The sequence below is a fragment of the Podarcis liolepis genome (genome assembly GCF_965112155.1).
Source record: "Podarcis liolepis genome assembly, chromosome: 10".
In the NCBI taxonomy this organism is placed as follows: Eukaryota; Metazoa; Chordata; class Lepidosauria; order Squamata; family Lacertidae; genus Podarcis; species Podarcis liolepis.
In genome coordinates, this window is record NC_139562.1 from 22610546 (window position 1) to 22629032 (window position 18487).

Below are 18487 nucleotides of genomic sequence, written 5' to 3' on the forward strand. Positions count from 1 at the left end.
ATGCACCGAAGCGGCTATGCTGTGCCTTGGAGGGCACCCTCTGCACTCTGCCCCCCTTGGGAGCCCCCCCCCCCTCAGGAGTACGCCCACCCTGGGCAGCACGGGCATATGCTCCACCGCTGGAAACACAAGGGGAAAGACCTGGGGAAGTGGGAAATTTGCAGCCCAGAAGGATCAGAATTCTCAATATTTCTGTCAATCCTTTGCCAAAAGGGCACCATCATCTCTAGACCAGGGGTGGGGAACCTATGACCCTCCAGATATTAGTTGGACTACAACTCCCATCATCCTTGACCGCTTTGCCATGCTGGCTGGGGCTGATGGGAGTTGGAGTTCTACAACATTTGGAGGGCCACATGTTGCGCATCCCTGCTCTAGAATTATGCCTGTCTGGACTGACCAACTGAACTTACTTACCATCTACTTCATAGCTGTCAGGGCAGGCAGTCTGGAATCAAGCAAGCATCAAACAGAAACTTCAGTAGCTAAGTGGGAGCAACAGTCAGTCTGAGAGCAGCTCCGTCTGTACCTAAACAACAGTTGTTCAGACTCTGGAGCTAGACCATAGTCGGAACCTTAGGGAACCAGGTGAAAACCTAGTACCTTCCAGTATCACCTGATCTCTCCTGAGCTGATAGCTGCAATGCCTCCTCGTTGCATACCCTCCAACATTTCTCTGATGAAAATAGGGACGTCCTAAGGAAAAGCGGGACATTCCAGGATCAAATCAGAAACTGGGAAGCTTTCTGTAAATCCGGGACTGTTCCTGGGAAATAGGGACACTTGGAGGGTCTGTCATTGTCAGAGGTTGTAATCCAGTAACATCTCAGTAGTATCACATTAGCTACCCATGCCGGACATAGCAAGAACAATCATACTGCAGGAAAGGCTGTAGCATGTGTCTTCCATGAAGAAGGGACCAGGTTCAATTTGTGGCATCTCCAGGTATTGCACAGAAGCACCCTTTTCTGAAACCCTGGGGAGCTGTGGCCACACAATCCTGAACAAGCAGGCAATGGCCTCTGACTTGGCAAAAGGAAGTTTCCTCTGTGTACACATTGTGCAAGTAAGCCATGATTGCATCTCTTCTGTACTAACACCATGCATTTCTCTCCCCCCCCCCCCAAAGTACAAGGCACAGTTTGCTGGCCTTGCCTTGGGATGCTGGAAGGATTTCATACTCAGAAAAAAAGGAAAACACGTGAATCTTCCCCCAGACCAACAGAACATTGCATTGCACTCAGTCTTACCTTGGGGAAAAGAGGAAAGAGTCAAGCAACAATATGTGACAGATGTTAGACCCATCACTTAACGCATGATAGGAAAATACCATGGCAATGAGAGTCGTGTAACAACTTGTATAGGAAGAAACAAAGAATTCCCACTAGCGGGTCCTTGTCTTAGCAGAGGGTTCATATTTAAGGAGGTAAACAAATGGTCACTGAAGCCCTTAGATAAATGAAAAAAAGCCTCAAAGGTGAAATGAAAACTTAGTTGTTAATAAAATAAATAGATTGTGACTATAAATACTTTGGCCACCTCATGAGAAGAGAAGACTCCCTGGAAAAGACCCTGATGTTGGGAAAGATGGAGGGCACAAGGAGAAGGGGACGACAGAGGACGAGATGGTTGGACAGTGTTCTCGAAGCTACCAGCATGAGTTTGACCAAACTGTGGGAGGCAGTGGAAGACAGAAGTGCCTGGCGTGCTCTGGTCCATGGGGTCACGAAGAGTCGGACAGGACTAAACGACTAAACAACAACAACATATATGGTTGAGGTATTATAGGAAAGGATCCAAAAGAGATGGCTGGTTGGCCATGGTTGAGAACCGGATACTCGACTAGATGGGCTTTTGGTCTGATTCAGCAGGGCTCTTCTTATGTTATGTCCTTACATATGGGAGCGGATGAGCAACAGGGAGGGAATCATGTGGCTGAGATCAATCCAAAAGTTATGGAGGCAAATTCCACCCACTGTCATGAACTGACAAGACAATAGGGAGGAGGAAGAGGAGGAAGGCAATCCTGGTAAGGGGTGTAGCCAGGACTAGAACATACCGGGGCAAGCAGGGGATGGGAAAGGGAGTACTCACAGGGTGATGGAGGATGACAAGAGAATGGAGGTCAGTGCATAGGAACCAGAGCAGTAGGACCCTTCACCAGAGCCAGGGGGTCCCTATCTCCAGAGGGCCCCTATCTCTGAGACATAGGAAGCAGTGGGTGGGATGCTCCAGGAGGCACAGGCAGACAAGGGCCCACAGTCCAATTCCCTAGCTGGCCAGGTGAGGCTTGCTAGCTCTAGGAGGAAGCGTGTGATTCATCAGCTGGAGTAGGCTTGGAACACGTAAGGTTCACATGTGTAGGCAAGCCCAGATGCTGCAGAGTACATAAGGGAAGCAGAGCCAAGGTACAAAAGTGTCTGCTCAACTGTCCATGTTGATGGGCCTTGGCTTGGATGCTCCTGGACCTCTATGGGACTGTGCTTTGGGTTTGACTCTGAACTGTATCCTGTCTCCTGGACTTCATACTTGACTTACTTGGATGGACCCTGGATTGTGTTTCCTGACCTTCAGGCTTTGGACTTTGCTTGCATGGATTGACTCCCCCAGACTTTGAACTTTGGGTGACAAACTGACTTGCCGCCAGGTAAGCCAGGGATTCAAGACATCCACTACCCTATGCCCATGAAGACCAGGGCCAGTTGCCCTTCTCAGGAGTTGCTGGTGTGGGTGCCACTTCACCACAACTAGAAGGAGGAATGTTTCAAGAAGCATACAAACAGTTTTTCCAGATGACAGTCAGTAGCCAACTAACCCATTTCATCTGTGCGGGGATTCCTACTTGTGCAATGGAAACTCCCTCCCTCTCCTCCCTGCATGGCAAACCCAAATCTGTTCTGGGGGTGTTCCCATTTCTCAAGAGCAGATTTGGAGAGGGCACAGGGTGTGTGCAGGGACTGGATGGAGGGGAATTCCACTGCACAAATGAAGATCTTCCTGCTGACAGTATGAGTTAGTTGGATACCAACCAGATCTTCCAAGGCAATGTGCAGTCAAATGCATATGAACCAATATAATAAAAGGATGAACTGCAGCAATACAAAGTCATTCAACTGAAAAGCTAAGGAAAGAAACAAAAATCAACCTCTGAGCCCCAAAAACTGCCAAAAGAGGAAAGGCAGAGAATAACTCAAGACGAACAAATGTGGGATTCTCAAAGAAGGGTCAGAACAAGTTTTTTCAACCACAGATGGAAGCTGGTTTCACAGCTTGTCTTATGCACAGTGATATCTGCAGGTTGAAGCCTGCTCAGACCTTGTCTTGCTCCCTTCTCTCATGCATACTTTTATAAGAAGCCTATATGTGTTGCTGCAGATGTGAGTTCACCATTCAACTTTTAAAAATATCAAAAACACTCTCACATTTATTTGAGGGTATATCCTACTGAATTCATTGGAGCTTACATCTGAGTAACCATCCACAAGGTTGCACTGCACGTGTCCTTAGGGTTCCCTGTGGTACTCATTCCATCTTCTCTTTGTCTGGTTCCAATGCGGACCCATTGGGGTACTCGGTTTTGTCCCTCATAAGACATAGGTGTGCATCAAAGCAATAGCTCAGAGTAATCCAGATACAAGCATTAAGAGACAGCTTTGAAATCAGCAAGACCAAATAAATTCTCTGAAGTGTATTGTGCAATCTCCAGCTGAAGTCGGCGTCAAGAACTGGGATTCCTGCTTTGTACCATTTCCTCCTTCACTATGGACTTCATTTCCTTTCTCTCTAGAAACAGATCTAACAGGTCTTCTAAAGCAATTTATTGTGAAAGCAGTAGGTCAAAAGAACAGCTCCTTGGAACACTGTGTATCTGGAAATTCAGCAAGGAGTTCAGGAGTATTTTAAAGAAGTGGTGGGGGAATGTTCTAGGGCTCCATAATATCACTAGGACCATTCCCTCCATCTCCAGTGTTCAAGCTGTGAATGCTGTTACTTATGTAGCCAAAACGGCATGCAAACACACCCCACAACAGGGAGGTATCGTGACATGTGGTTTGGCCCTTGAGATACATGCTCCCCCTGTCTGTATCTTCTTTTATAGCAATATATAGCTCCATGTTATCCTGCTTGTTGCTGTTGTATTACTGTTTACTATAATGCTTTATTGCTTTGATTGTTAGCCCTCTGTGAAACTAGTGTTTAAAAGCAAGCTATGAATCCTTAAAAGTATTCTGCATTTCCAAGGAACTGATCCTTCAAGTGTGGCAGCACCTACATTCTGAAACTCTGCGCCCACTGATATTAAGCAGGGCACCTTTGCTGTGCTGTTTTCAGCAGCTGCTAAAACAGGTAGATTTGCCATGTAATGTACATTTAGCATGGGTTTTAATGTTGTTTTATTTCATTATTTTATTTTAAAGCATTTATAAACCGCTTCGTATTTTAAGAATCTCTGAGTGGTGTACAACCTAAAAACAGTACCATTAAAACAAAACAAAAATGCAAGACAGTGTTGTTGGTGTTAAACTGCTTCTTTTATTCTAAAACAAAAATGAATTACTGGGAGGGGTGAATTACTCCTCCATTCCTATGCAACATGGAGGAGATACTGCAAGCCTTAGAAAGAGCTTGCCCAGTTGATCTTAATGACCAGAAGGGCCTGTCCTACCATTAGGCAGAGTGAGGCAACTGTCTCAGGTGGCAGATGCTTAGGGGCAGCAATAGGAGCCCCTGCCTATTCCTCCCAAGTTGCCAACCATTCCCCCTTTGTTGCCACATGGCCTTTATTTGGTTCCCTAATCTGACCCGCTGCGTCAGTGGAGGATGCTACTGCATCACCAGTGTTGAAGTAAGATTCAGCTGCTGCTTCAGCCAACTTCTGGATGTGTAATTGGAAGCAAGCATCTAGTCCTCCACCAAGGCAGCAAAATATCTTGGGCTGGCTGTGATGAGCAGCACATATGGAGGGGGAGGCGGCAAAAGGTAGCTCAAGATCTGCTGGCAGTTGTCTGGGTGGTATGCAGTAGATCATATAGGATTTATTTTGATTAGAAAATTGCAAACTGAGCATCTCCCCTTCCCCACATTTGCCCAACCCTAAGGCATAGCTCAGGTGTAAACAATAATAGCAAAGGTCATGCAAGCACTGAAGTGGCAAGAGAATGAAAGTTGCTGTTATCAATATGAAAGAAAATGTTAACACAGCTATATATTGCAGAACATGGCAGGTACAGTCTGTCCTCTAGAGTCCTTGTTTCTGCACTGGATGAATGGCCACCATTCCAGCACAAAAGTCTCTCAGGGTTTGTTTGTTTGTTTGTTTGTTTGTTTGTTTGTTTGTTTGTTTGCCCTCCAGGCACTTGAAGTTTTTGTGTCAGCTTTTTAAGGATTTTCAATCCCCCCCCAAAAAAATTTATATTATCCCAATTTAATTCATATAAACTTTCTGCTTCTTTCCAGTTTCTAGCTATTCTTGAGGCCATTAATAACCAATTAAATGTTTATATAATAATCCTTGGTTATCTCCACTGAATATACCCAACAATACTGTACTATTTCCAGTGGAGTTTTCCCCCATCCCTGGTTTTCCCAGTATTTTTGATATTTCTATAAAAATCTCATCCCAGAACTAGGCAACTTTGGCACAGTCCCACCACATATGCGTGAAGGAACTGTGAGCTGTACGTGCCCTCCAGCAAACAGGTGAGTATGACTTATCCATTTTAGCTATTTCGTAGGCGTTAAATGCCATTTTTGCATTAGTTTCAAAGAATTTTATTTTAAACAGGCTGAGGTTATTTTATAAGGACTTTTTCCCCACATAGCCGCCCAATCTTCATCATGATTTCCCAGTTTGCTTAACAATAGCAACAACCAAATAACCCACACATAGACTGGACTGTCTCAAAGTAGCCCACATCTTCTGCTTGGTGAAGTTCCATCTTATTGGTTAACACACATATTAGACTGCTGAGATGAAGAAATCTTGAAGTAACCAGTAATGGATTTTAGTATGGAAGCTTGGTTCTCATCCTCAAAACAAATCCCTGTGCTCAGTGGCTGCTCTAAGAGATCATGTTATTTTATTCTAAGTCTATGTCTTCTGCACCCCTGTCTTCTCTTGGTGGATCTCAGAGTTTTAGTAAAACAAAACTTAGATCTCAGAAACCATAAGACAGACCTCCCTTGCTAAATGGGGGCCCCCAAAAAAATCATTTAGAGATCCTCATCCTAAACCAGCTCCCATTGACCCTGACCATGAGTTATGCTAACTGGGGTTGGTGGCAATTTGATAACATCTAGAAAGCCACTGTTTCTTGCTTCCTTACAGTAGTGCTAAATTCTTATGGTGTTTGATGCTCGATAATCTCTCTTAACGCATCTCATCTCATTTCATTGTATGCAATGGCTTGTGAAGGCTTTGCTCTAAGAGATTACCTATATTACGGCCTTATAAAATGTTTCAAATAAATAAAATGGAGTTGTGGCAAGGAAGAGCAGGCAAATACCATACATTTCCTATTTGATGTATCAGACTCTTTTTTAGATTTCAAAAAATCTGACATACTATCACATTCCCACCAGTCTCAGTCTCAAAAAAAACATATTCTTACTATTTCCATTTTGCTAATGGACAGTTGAGGCCATGCATGGTTGTTTGCCCAAAGCTACTAAGTTAGCTCATGCCTGAGGTAGCTTGTAATGTAGATTTTCCAGATTTACACCTGTGTCAATATCTGCCCTACTTAATAGTAACCCAGCCAACCCAGAATTAGACCAAAGGCCTGTCTAGCCCAGTATCCTATTTCACAATGGCCAACCGAACAACTCTGCAAAATCCAGAAGCAGAACATGAGGAAAATGCCCCATCTGCACTGTTATTCCCCAGTGACTGGTACTCAGAGGCATGTTGCTTCCCATACTGGTGGCAATATAAAGCCACCAGTGCCTGGGAGCCATTGACAGGATTTGTCTAATCCCCTTTCAAAACCATCTACGATGGCAGCCATCACTACACCATGGACTAGCAAATTCTATAGTTGTACTATGTGCTGTGTAAATAAATAAATAAATTATTATTATTATTATTATTATTATTATTATTATTATTATTATTATTTATTTGTACCCCCGCCCATCTGGCTGGGTTTCCCCAGCCACTCTGGGCGGCTTCCAACAAAGATGAAAAATACACTAAAATGTCACATATTAAAAAAATGCTCGGGGGTCGCATAACTAAATAAATATTTCCTCTTGCCTTTCCTGAATCTTCCAACATTCACGTTCATTGGGAGTCCCTGGATTCTAGAGGGGGAAACATATCCTTGTTCTCTTTCTCTACAACACACACACTTTTGTTTGCCAGAGCCATGTCCCACTTTACTCACCTGTCTCCCCCACCCACCCAATCTAAAAAGCCCCAAATACTGTGACCTACCCTCATAAAGGAGTTACAGGAGTGCTCCAATTCAGCCCCTGATCATTTCGGTTGCTCCTGTCTTCATTTTCTACATTTGAGATGCAGTGATCAAAACCATACACAATATTTCAAGTGTGGCTGCACCAAAGGCATTGCAATATTGGCAGTATATTGCCAAGCTAAAAGCTGGGGGTTATTTGCACCTATGAGCAATAGAGACCTAAGTTACTTATCAAAAGAAGAGGTCTGTCCAAGACGTAGTCCCATCATTCCTTTTGGTCCTATGCCAAGAAACCCAAAGCCTGACCTAGAAGAATCCTTGGTTTCCCTGCTGAGCCTGCCAATCAGGATGCTTGTTGTGATGACAGCTTCTGAGCATGGACAGTTGCCCATTACAAATTGCAACAGGGCCAAGAATGTATTTCATGAAGTCAGTAAACAGCCGCTAGCTCATAACGCCTTCTAGCCATTAAACCCCAAAGTTGCGTTTGAACTCGAACTCATAACAAATAGCCAACAGGCTTCCAATTGCTCATTCATAAAGAGTGTTTGATGTCAGGGTGTTGACCTTTGCAATCCTTTGTGTATAGCAAATGAACCAAAGTTATATATTTATGCAAATGCACTTGGAATCTATGCTGAAGACAAACATATTTTTAACAGAGCTTGATAAAGCTAGCTAAACAGAAGCTCTATAAAATGAAGGAAAAACCAGCCTAATCCCTGTATGCAAAGAAAACCTTGCAGGTGATCTTTTAAATTCATCCAGGAACTACTGGAGGATATTCTGTTTTGCAGCAAAAAGATATAATAGCGTGGGCAGAAACCAAGCAAAAACAATCCACTTGTTCCTTCACATACCTTTTTTCTAGACAAATATTTAACTGAAGCTGATTCATTATATACCTTTTTGCGTCCTGTGCTATGAGCAGAAGAAATAATCCAAGTAGATTGACTAACCTTGTTGGCCAAATGCTGCATGGAAAAGGAGGAAATGATATATGTGCGCTTTTTGTCAACATATGACTCTCCTTGGGGAGGAGGCATAACATTATTTCATTTTAGAGCTTTAACGGGGTACTTTTGCCAAATGAAATTCAGTTATCTCTTTTTAAATAACCTGTAACTACTGGGCTTGAACATGCACACATTCTATCCCCACCTCTTGCTTGCACTTCTCCTTGTTTGCTCCCTATCTGATGTTTAAAGAAGTCTATTAGTTTATTCAGAAGTAAGCTAGCTTTCTAGCGTAAGATTAGCGACAACCAAAAATTAGCGGGATTCAGTTAATCGGGGTCAAATTCAAAATGCTCATCTAGTTATTTTCTGCACTGTTTATGCATTAAGCAAAGAGTTCTAAATGCCACAGTGATTTGTGGCCTTATTAAAAAAAATTATACAGAGCAGAAGATTTGAGGACCATGCAGACCCCTTCCTATAAAGTCTATAAGCCCAGCAGAATGTCTCGACCTTCATATATGTTCCAAGTCAAGTCACTCAGAGCATAGCCAACAACCATCCTTTCCACAGAAAAGAAAACTCTATCAAATGTGATTGTTGGGCTAATGGGATAATCTGGTGGGTGCACTTGTAGGCATTGCACAGTATCTTTGCACCTGGTTTCAGCTTATTCAATAAACTTATATTGGACAACTGCTTCTGAAAAAGAAACCCTACCTTTAGCAATGAGCTCCTCCAAGTCCAGGTCAAATCCCAGCCGGTGGCATTTCCTCCACAGCCCCATGTTAGTAGAGTTGTACTGTCTGTTGCACTCATCAACGGCACTCATGGCAAAGAGCTGCCTCCTGTTTCTTGCCAAGAGAAGTTTCCCTTCCCAACGGTCCAATCTAGACCTGCTGGCTCTGAGGGGCAGGTTGTTGTTAGAGTTATAAATGAAGCCGGGGTCATTCCTCCGGGTGGTGATGCTTTTGCACCGTTCCCTGTGCTTCCTGGCATCAGTTTCATACCAATGGTCAGAGCAGATCGCCACAGCCAGCATGCCTAGAGCACACAACGCTAAAGAGAGACCGGCATAGAGCAATAACCTTCCGGCAGCCATACCTTAGCTTCACAGAAAGACCATGGACATCTTCACTAGGAGGCAGAAAGCCCTTTGAACTGGATACCAGGTATGAGCCCAGCTCTTGGGCAGGTGTCACTGGACAGTGGCTTCCTTCAGTGATCACATAGAAGCAGGTGGAGATTCATCAAACTCTGGGGGAAGTGAGGAGAGGAAAAACTTAGGCTCCAGAAGGAAAGAACCCTGGGCACTCATTCGCTTTTTCCTATGGGCAAGAGTAGGTAGGGGTGGCAAAATGGCCAGGAAATTCTGAAGCTTCAGCTTCACTCAGTCTGCTAAGGCGGAGAGGTCTTGTCACTGGCCAGGAAACGGCAGTCAGTGGTAAACAGCCATCCCTTTCTTGTGTCTGGCCATCTGGATCAGTCTACTGAGCCCTTCCAGACTGAACCCACCCAGAAATACCAGAGGGGGGCTTTAGATAGACAGATATTCTACCTCTCTCAGCCCTTTAAGGGGGCCACATTCAAGGAGTAGAAACGCTTGAAAATCAAAGTCCAAAAAAAAAAAAAAAAGCCCGAATCTTCAGCTTCCCAGCCTCCAGCAATCTTGCTTCTAAACACCAGGAAGCATGCGATGTGAAGTAGAGTGTGTTTTTATGATGATGGTGATGATTTTGCAAGAATCCTGGTCACGGTCGATATGCTTGCTTGTTTCAGAGGACAGGCAGCGAAGGAAGAAAGCTGCCCTTTGGTCGATTTCAACCCTGGGCTTTTTCTTGAAACACACACACAACGCACATCGAAGCCAGTCTTTTGCCTTCCTAACGCGGGAGTCTGGTCGCCCTGCTCCGTCGCCCCAGAAGTCCTGCAGCTTTGCAGCAATGCACTGACATCTTGGTTCTCTCGCCGAGCCGCCGCCGCCGCTCTGCCTGCCTCCTCCTCCTCTTCGCCAACTGATTCAGCGCGTTTGTTGTGCTGCCTTGCGCCCGTGATCACGGCAACGTAAGGGGAGAATCGGCGATCGGCGATCGAGAACGCCGGATCACGGGCGGAAGAAGAGCGGCTGGGCTCTCGTCGTGGCCATCGTCAGCGGCAAGGAGGCGCACCCACCCGGACACCCTGCCGCCCTCTCTGTCGGTTCCTCCCCCGGGGAGCGTGTGGCAGGCGGCGGGAGGACAGGCACGCACAGAAGCGCCGGGGAGCTTGGAGGCGCCGCGCGATTCAGCACCACGGACAGCGCCAGCTTCCTTCCGCGAGACCCAGCCCCCGGAATATGTGTGTGTGTTTCCTCCTGCTGCTGCTGCTATTGCAAAGCGGTCCTCCTTCACCCCCCCTCCTTTTTTCCTATTCTCACCCCCCCTTTTTTTTTTTTACACCGGGGCTTCCGTTTTCTGTTGAGCAAGGCTTTCCAACGTACAGATCCTATATATACAGACACACACAAAAAAACAACAATGGGGAGTCTTCGTTCACTCCCCGCTTACCGTTGCAAAAAAGAAAAACCCCACCCCGGTGAATTAAAACACGATGGTAAATGGAGGGAGGGGGGCGCCAAGCAGGAGAGGGAGGGGGTAAAATTAATAAATAAATAACGCCAGCCGATTCCGCTCCAAAGGAGGAGGGGGGTGGGCAATAAGCCTCTGCCTTGTCAATAGCTCACGGTCTGCACCATTTCCTTGCCACACGGCCTGATCTCCGTTGCAAGAAGCGCTATCTTCCTTTGTAGGCTTTTCCCTCCCCCTTTTCGTAGCAGCTTCCTACCCGGCGCGATCCTGCCGTCAACAGCTGGAGAGATTGCCTTCTTCAGACATTTTGCTGGGCCGGACCTCCTTCCATCCCGCTTTTCTCCTCTAACGGGAAGAACTCGCCCATTCTCGCCAGGAGGCTGCCGGGCAGACGAGATAGAGAGCGCCGGGGAGCCTTCGCAATGGCATTGCCCTCGCCCCGCTTGCAGGGCTGGCTGGCTGGCTGCTGTTGCCCTTTTAATGCCCCCGCGCTAATAGCTCGAATATAAGAGCGGCTGCAAGTCTTCTGCCCACCTGGGAATCTCGCCTTCTTCAAACACGCCACCCTGCAGCCTTGGCTGAAGCCTACAGCCAGAGAATACAGAACGCCGAGCCAAAAGCTAGTGATGTCACCCATGCAGCGTGAGCCTCATTCCTTATTTCTCTAGCCTCCTTAAAGATAAACTGCACTCCTTCTCCGAGAGAGAAAATGCCTGGAGATTCGTCCTTCCCTTAAAGCAGGCAGAATAAAAACATGGCTCTGTTTGCTGGGCTTCCTGATTTGGGGTCACCATGCCCTTTAAACTGCCTAAAACCAGCCTAAAAACCCTAAATGGTCCTGTTGCACATGCCGGCATCTAAATATTGCAGCATGCTCGGAAATCTGCAAATCTACACCACAATCATTGTGAGACTTTTGCACAAAGGACCACTTCCCTGTACATTTTTTTTTTTTTGGTGGTGTACACATGCACACACACAGTAGTGTGGTCCAAACAATCATGGTAGCTGAGTTGTCATATCTCAACCTCAGACCCCCCCAGCTGGAAAAAGAAAAAGGAATATGGAGATTATGGTGCAGTCGTATACATGCCTAGTCTACTCACAAGTAAGTCCAGTTGAGTCTGATGGGGACTTACTCCTGGGTAAGTATATTGCAGCCATAATCACCTACCATTCATACTCATGGTGTGCAGATTAAGGAGCACTGTAAATTATTATGTATAGCCAAAGAGCTATATGTATTATTAATGAAACCAATACATAAACATATTCCAGACATGTATTTAGACAAATAGGGTTGTCAGCTACTCTGCATTTTCAGAGCAGTCCCCTGGACCTCACAGAAGTGCATAGAGAGAATTGGGCAAACCAAACCATACAAGGAAAGGAAGGTTTGGGTGTAGGAACTCCATGGTGCCTTCACAAGACTCGTGAGAGTGTTGCGGTGAGGCGGCGTGGATTTCTGCTATCACCCAGATACCTACATCGGTATTTAGACAAGACAAGCTGATTTTTTTTCTACTACATTACACTGAAAGTAAACGGAGCGCCATTTCTCTTGAACCCTGGCTGTTGAATAGCAGCACATAGTACTTCCATAAAATGCTGGAAGTATGAAGCCGACCTATCAGGAAAGACCATTTGTCCAACTAACCCAGAGTTGTTTACTCTGGTTGGCAGCAGTTTGACAGCAGGGCTCTTTTTAGGAATGGCATCTCTGCCCCATCTAAACCCTGTCTAGCATGGTGGGTCGGTGGTTTGCATCATTCTGCACAGTTTTAAAGCAGTTGTCACAATCTGTACAGTTTGCTTTTTAGTCCCTTCAACCTCACTGCTTACAATTCTCCACTATCGCACAAACATGAACATACGTGTGGGGGGTGTGTGTACTTGCCAACTAAGTATAACATTTCATGCAGCTGTGTTGTTTTTTAACTGACTCCTAGGGCTTCACCCCTCAGCTCTGACTCTCTGGTGCAAGTCCTTGGCTGTGAACATACCATACATTTAAAGCACATTCCTCAAAGAATCCTGGGAACTGAAGTTTTTAAGGGGGCTGGGAATTGTAGCTCAGCTATGGGTAAACTATAGTTCCCAGGATTCTAGAAAAGAGGCCCGTGCTTTATGTGTATGGGGTGTACACATCCCTGGGTCCTAGCCCCTCTCCAAGACCTGCTTACAACTCAGCCATGACACAACTGAAACTGAGGTTTCCAAAAAAATCAACATTTCCAACGATTTATTATAAAAACAAAATGTATCTCTCTGGTTGTCTGGGATAAGTGTCAAATGTACTGAGATAGTGTTTTGATCCAAAAAGAACAGATATGTTTTAACCTAAAAACATAAACCGTAGAATTCTTAATCCAAAACTATACACAATTTCAATATTTGTCAACCTCGGCAACAAATTATATGTGGCTTTCACTCCAATGTGGTGAAACAAAAGCTGAATCAAATTGGAGGCAGGGGAGAGAGAATCTGAATTTACAAGCACAAGTCATGTCAGTTCGCAGATTTCTTGCCTGAGGACAAAATTGACAGATTTGTCACCGAAGTGTGATTATGCCGCAAAATTCAGAAAAGTTGTAGGTAGCTGTGTGGCTCCATTATAAAATCCAAACTTTACAGTACGGCAAGACTTTTAAGACAAACCAGGATGTTAGAAAGGATGTTTTCAAGGTCTCAGAAACAAAGTTATGTGGCGTTCATTCTCTCATCTGATGCTTGGAAAGGAAAGATAGAGGGCAAATATTCCCCTTTTTTCCATATATCAGCATTTGTTGGAACCGATCGCATCCAAGTATGAACAGCCATGTGACATGAATTCATCCATTTGATGCCGCAGTCCTGCAGGCTCCAAGTTCTAGATGTGTGGCTAGAATCAGGGTGGAGGACAACCTCCCCTCCTGGTTGCTATGTCACCAGATGCGCTTTGCAGCCACCTCAAGGTTCATGGATGCTTAGCAACTGCAGGAATGTTTTCTCCATTTTCTTCAAACATCCAACAAAATAGCTAGCTTGGAAACTGATAAGCCACTTCTATTAGAGAGAGGAGGCAATGGCTGCCTAAATTATTAGACCTTGGTCCTCCAAGATATTGCTGAACTGCAAGTCCCATCATCCTAGAACATTGGACATACTGGCTGGGGTTTACAGTAATTAGAGACTTAAAACATCTGGAACATCAATGGGCTACCATGGTTGGAATATGACAGTAGTTCATCTATGAGTCTTTATCTAACTAGATTAAAAATCATGACTTAATCCATTATGCCTTTAGTACTGTGGCAGAGCATGGGAACCTTTGGCCAAACACATAAACCCTTATTTCTCCCCTAATAACCTTACTGAAATCAGTAGTTAAAATCAGGGCAGTTCAATTTACCATCTTGATTCAAAATGGCATCCAATGACAAAAACATGTACATCTTCAGAACCAAAATTTGGCTATGATCTCATGAAAGGTATCCAGAGGCACAGGAAAGGACAAAATATGTAGAAGAACATACCAGTGGAGCATAAGTGTGACCACAAGCATTAAACAAAAGATGCTTTGTTGTACTTACTCAGAGCACTGGGCCAGCTGACTCAGCATTGTCTACACTGAATGGCAGCGACTCTCCAGAGTTTCTGAAAATTGTCTTCCCCTCAGTGCTTCCTGGAGATTATGGCGACGGAACCTGCGGCCTTCTGCATGCAAGGCATGTGTATACCACTAGGCCAGGCATGGCCAAACTTGGCCCTCCAGCTGTTTTGGGACTACAATTCCCATCATCCCTGACCACTGGTCCTGTTAGCTAGGGATGATGGGAGTTGTAGTCCCAAAACAGCTGGAGGGCCAAGTTTGGCCACGCCTGCACTAGGCTATGGCCCTTCCATGGAGACAAAGAGATGTTCTTACAAGACTTCAGATCCACTACCCCACATCTGATCCCTAGGAGGAGGCCCTGAATGGCCAAGAGGCCTTGAGTCCTTAGCCAGCTCATATCTCTTTCTTTTTCTGAGGCCCTCCCTTCTCCCTCTCTCAGAAAAAAAATTGCCAACAAGTGTTTTACACACACACACCTGTCTCATATGGAAGGCCGTCACCTTCTCCAGGCTCCAATGCTTTATCGTCTTGAAAAAGGCTCAGAGAAATTCTTCAGCTGCCTCAGGAGACCATCTCCTGTCAGCAGCTCTCATTGATGAAATGTCAAAAATCAACATGAACCACTTGCCTAATCAAGGAATAGTCAGCTAGGCATCAGGAGATGTTAGGCCTTGATTGGGGAACCTTTGGGACTGTGTGTGGCTGCCCTGACCACTACGATGAGCCACTAAATTACATATTATAGCAGGGGCATCCTCCAGATGTTCTTGGACTGCAATTCACATCATCTGCAGCCAGCATCTGCAGCCAGCATGGCCTAAGGTTAGCAGTGATGGGGTGCTGTAGTGCAAGAACGTCTAGAGGATGGCACATTGCCTATCCCTGTGTTATAGCATATGTGTGGGCAGCACCATATCCTGAATTGACCCTGCCCAGCCAGATTACCCTGGGCAGGAAGGGACTGCAAGCCCGAGTTAAGCCTTGCTTGAGGAATGAGGTCTTCCTGAGCTTTGCCATTGTCATGTATCCTAGGGGTGGAGAACCCCAAGCCATGCAGATGTTGTCAGACTCCAAGTCCCCATCAGTCTCAGGAGGCAGTTATATTTTTTATTTATTGTGTTTATATGGCACCTTTTTTTCTCCAAGGAAACATACATGGTTCTTCCCCCTCCTCATTTAATCCCCACAACAACCCTGTGAGGTAGGTTAGGCTGAGAGGCAATGACTGGCCCAAGGTCACCCAATAAGCTTAATGGTTGAGTGGGGATAGAAACCCTTGTCTCTCAGTGGGATTGTAAGGTAATTTAAAAATTTTGGGGAATGATATACAACGAATTGAAGAAAATGTTCCATTTAACATTTGTTTAAAAACTTGAAGCATTTTTATTAGGGATTGTAGGAAAAGATCTGCCAAAAAAGCTGAAAAACATATTCATGTATGCGACAACGGCTGCGAGAGTTCTGATAGCACAAGGATGGAAGACTGAAGAAACCCCAACCAAAGAATCATGGCAAGAACAATTGATGGACTATGCAGAACTGGCAAAACTGGCATACAAGCTACAGGACAAGGATAACTGTGACTTTAAAGATGAATGGGAACCCTTTACAAAGTATTTGAAGACACAACAAAGCGAACCTTGGCTGGTTTTGAAGAAACATTCACAAACTTTTTGTTGATAATAATCAGCTGGATAGTTTGAGGATTTATACAACTGTGTAACATGCAGAAAAGAGCATTTTTAGAGAAATCAAAGACTGGAACTGAGGGAAGTTGGGGGGGTGGGGATGGGGGGGTTCTGTGGGGGGAGGAAGGGGAGGGAGGGAAAATGGGGGGAAATAAGGATGATATGTTTCTGGATAATATGTTTTGTTTTAATTTTGAATAAAAAGTTATTTTTTAAAAAAAGAAACCCTTGTTTCTCAGGTCCTAGTCCAACACTCTACCAACATTTTCCACATCTCCAATTTAACCTTTGCTTGTCCTTCACTTTGGGCTTGCTCCTCACTCCAACCTCCTGGCTTATCCTTTGGTCCTGACTACTGGTTTCATCAGAGACATGACTACTCATCTCTTATCCCTACATATTGCCCACCCCTAACAACCAGCAGCCCTAAATGTTCGGTTGCTTTCTCATCATTGCAGATTGGGCTGTTTGTATAGAACTCCAGAGCATTAAACAAAAGAGGGGAGAGCAATTTAAAACTTTGTGCATAAAGAACAAAGGCAGCCACATCTGTACCAGGCAGATGTGGTGAGATTTATGTGAAGTGCAGGCATTCAACAGGTAAAACTCTCCCGTTCACTGCATCTCCCTGTTGGGGGAAAGCAGGACCTGTCAGATTTCTGCTGGTCGCACATTTATTAAAGGGACACAAGCCCCTAATGGGGAAATCGTGTAAATCCCTGCACGCACCTCTGAGCTTTCCATAAACATATTATCTGCGCTGGGAGAATAATCGCTCTTTTTCTGCTTTGTTTCCATATACTGCAGATGGAGGAAAAGGGGTGTGTGAACTGGAATACCCCTATGACTTAAATAAACGTTTCTTTGCTTAGACAATATCATGGGTGTAGCCAGGGGGCAGAGAAGGGCAGCTGCCCCCCTAAATCAACAAACATCAATAAAAAATACATAGGAAACTGAAGTTCTGCCGCCCCACACACACACAAAAGGCCTGCCCCCCAGCAAATATCCTGGCGACGCCTATGGACAATATGCAACACTCCTCCTTGGTTATGGTTCAGAATGTGGGCCGCTGAAAGGCTAATTGCCTTTGCAAGGGGAGCAGCCTCATCCGTCCCCAATAAGTCTTAAAATGCGGCTGAATCCTGTCATGCCAAATCCAGCCAGGTGCCCGAACCAGGTTTTTGCTCTGCTCCTTCTCCAAGCTGAGCCATGTCTCCTGCTCCCTCCCACCTCCTCCCAGGTGGGAGAGGCTAGACTTCTTCATTTATGATGATGCAATGCTGGGGCTTGTGGCCAAACAATTCTGCAGGATGCAGGTTGGTCCGGGTTTTACCTTTGGCCCGCTGAAAGGGAGTCTCTCTCTCTCCACCTCACAGAGTGTTTGTTGTGAGGGAGGAAGGGAAAGGAGAATGTTAGCCGCTTTGAGACTCCTGAAGGGGAGTGAAAGGCGGGATATCAAATCCAAACTCTTCTTCTTCTTCTTCTTCTCTCTCTCTCTCTCTCTCTCTCTCTCTCACACACACACACACACGCACACACGCACACACCCCTTGCATATTATTTCATCGCTTGCGCCTGCTCCTCCATCGAAGGACAACCGATGGCTTTAAGGCTGCGATCCTGTGCACGTTTCCTTAGGAGAGGCAAGGCCCGTTGAACTGAGTGCGTAAATAGCACAGCACGGGACTGCGCTTCACAGGCTGCTGTCGTGGGCGCGCTTTAACCCTGGGAGTCAGCTCCATTGCACTCAGTGCGATTTACTCCTGAGTAGGCACACACAGAGGGACGCGGGTGGCGCTGTGGGTTAAACCACAGAGCCTAGGACTTGCCGATCAGAAGGTCGGTGGTTCGAATCCCCAACCGGGTGAGCTCCCGTTGCTCGGTCCCTGCTCCTGTCCACCTAGCAGTTCGAAAGCACGTCAAAGTGCAAGTAGATAAATAGGTACCGCTCTGGAGGGAAGGTAAACGGCATTTCCGTGCGCTGCTCTGGTTCGCCAGAAGCGGCTTAGTCATGCTGGCCACATGACCTGGAAACTGTACACCGGCTCCCTCGGCCAGTAAAGCGAGATGAGCGCCGCAACCCCAGAGTCCTCGCGGCTGGACCTAACGGTTGGGGGGTCCCTTTACCATTACCTTTAAGCGCGCACAGACTGGGGCTGTGAAAGGGAGCGCGGATCAGGTTGTGACTTGGAAAGTAGTGCCCATTGAACGTAATCGGCCTTACTTCCGAGTAAAGGGGTGCCCTTCCGCTTCGGTTCCA

At 45.7% G+C, this 18487-nt stretch overlaps 1 protein-coding gene across 2 annotated transcripts in view; it reads right to left on the reverse strand.

Annotated features, from left to right (window-relative positions):
• Positions 1–11658, reverse strand: part of TMEM178B (transmembrane protein 178B) — a 272947-nt gene extending 261289 nt beyond the window's left edge. The window contains exons 1-2 of one of the 2 annotated variants that reach the window (XM_083462082.1): positions 9095–11658; positions 8378–8392 (exon numbers count right to left, since the gene is read on the reverse strand). In XM_083462082.1, the coding sequence (XP_083318208.1) occupies positions 8378–8392; positions 9095–9476 (397 nt within the window). In that variant the 5' untranslated portion in view covers positions 9477–11658. The remainder of the gene's footprint in view (positions 1–8377; positions 8393–9094) is intronic. The other variant, XM_083462083.1, reaches the window with a different exon arrangement.
• Between the last annotated feature and the right edge of the window lie 6829 nt (positions 11659–18487).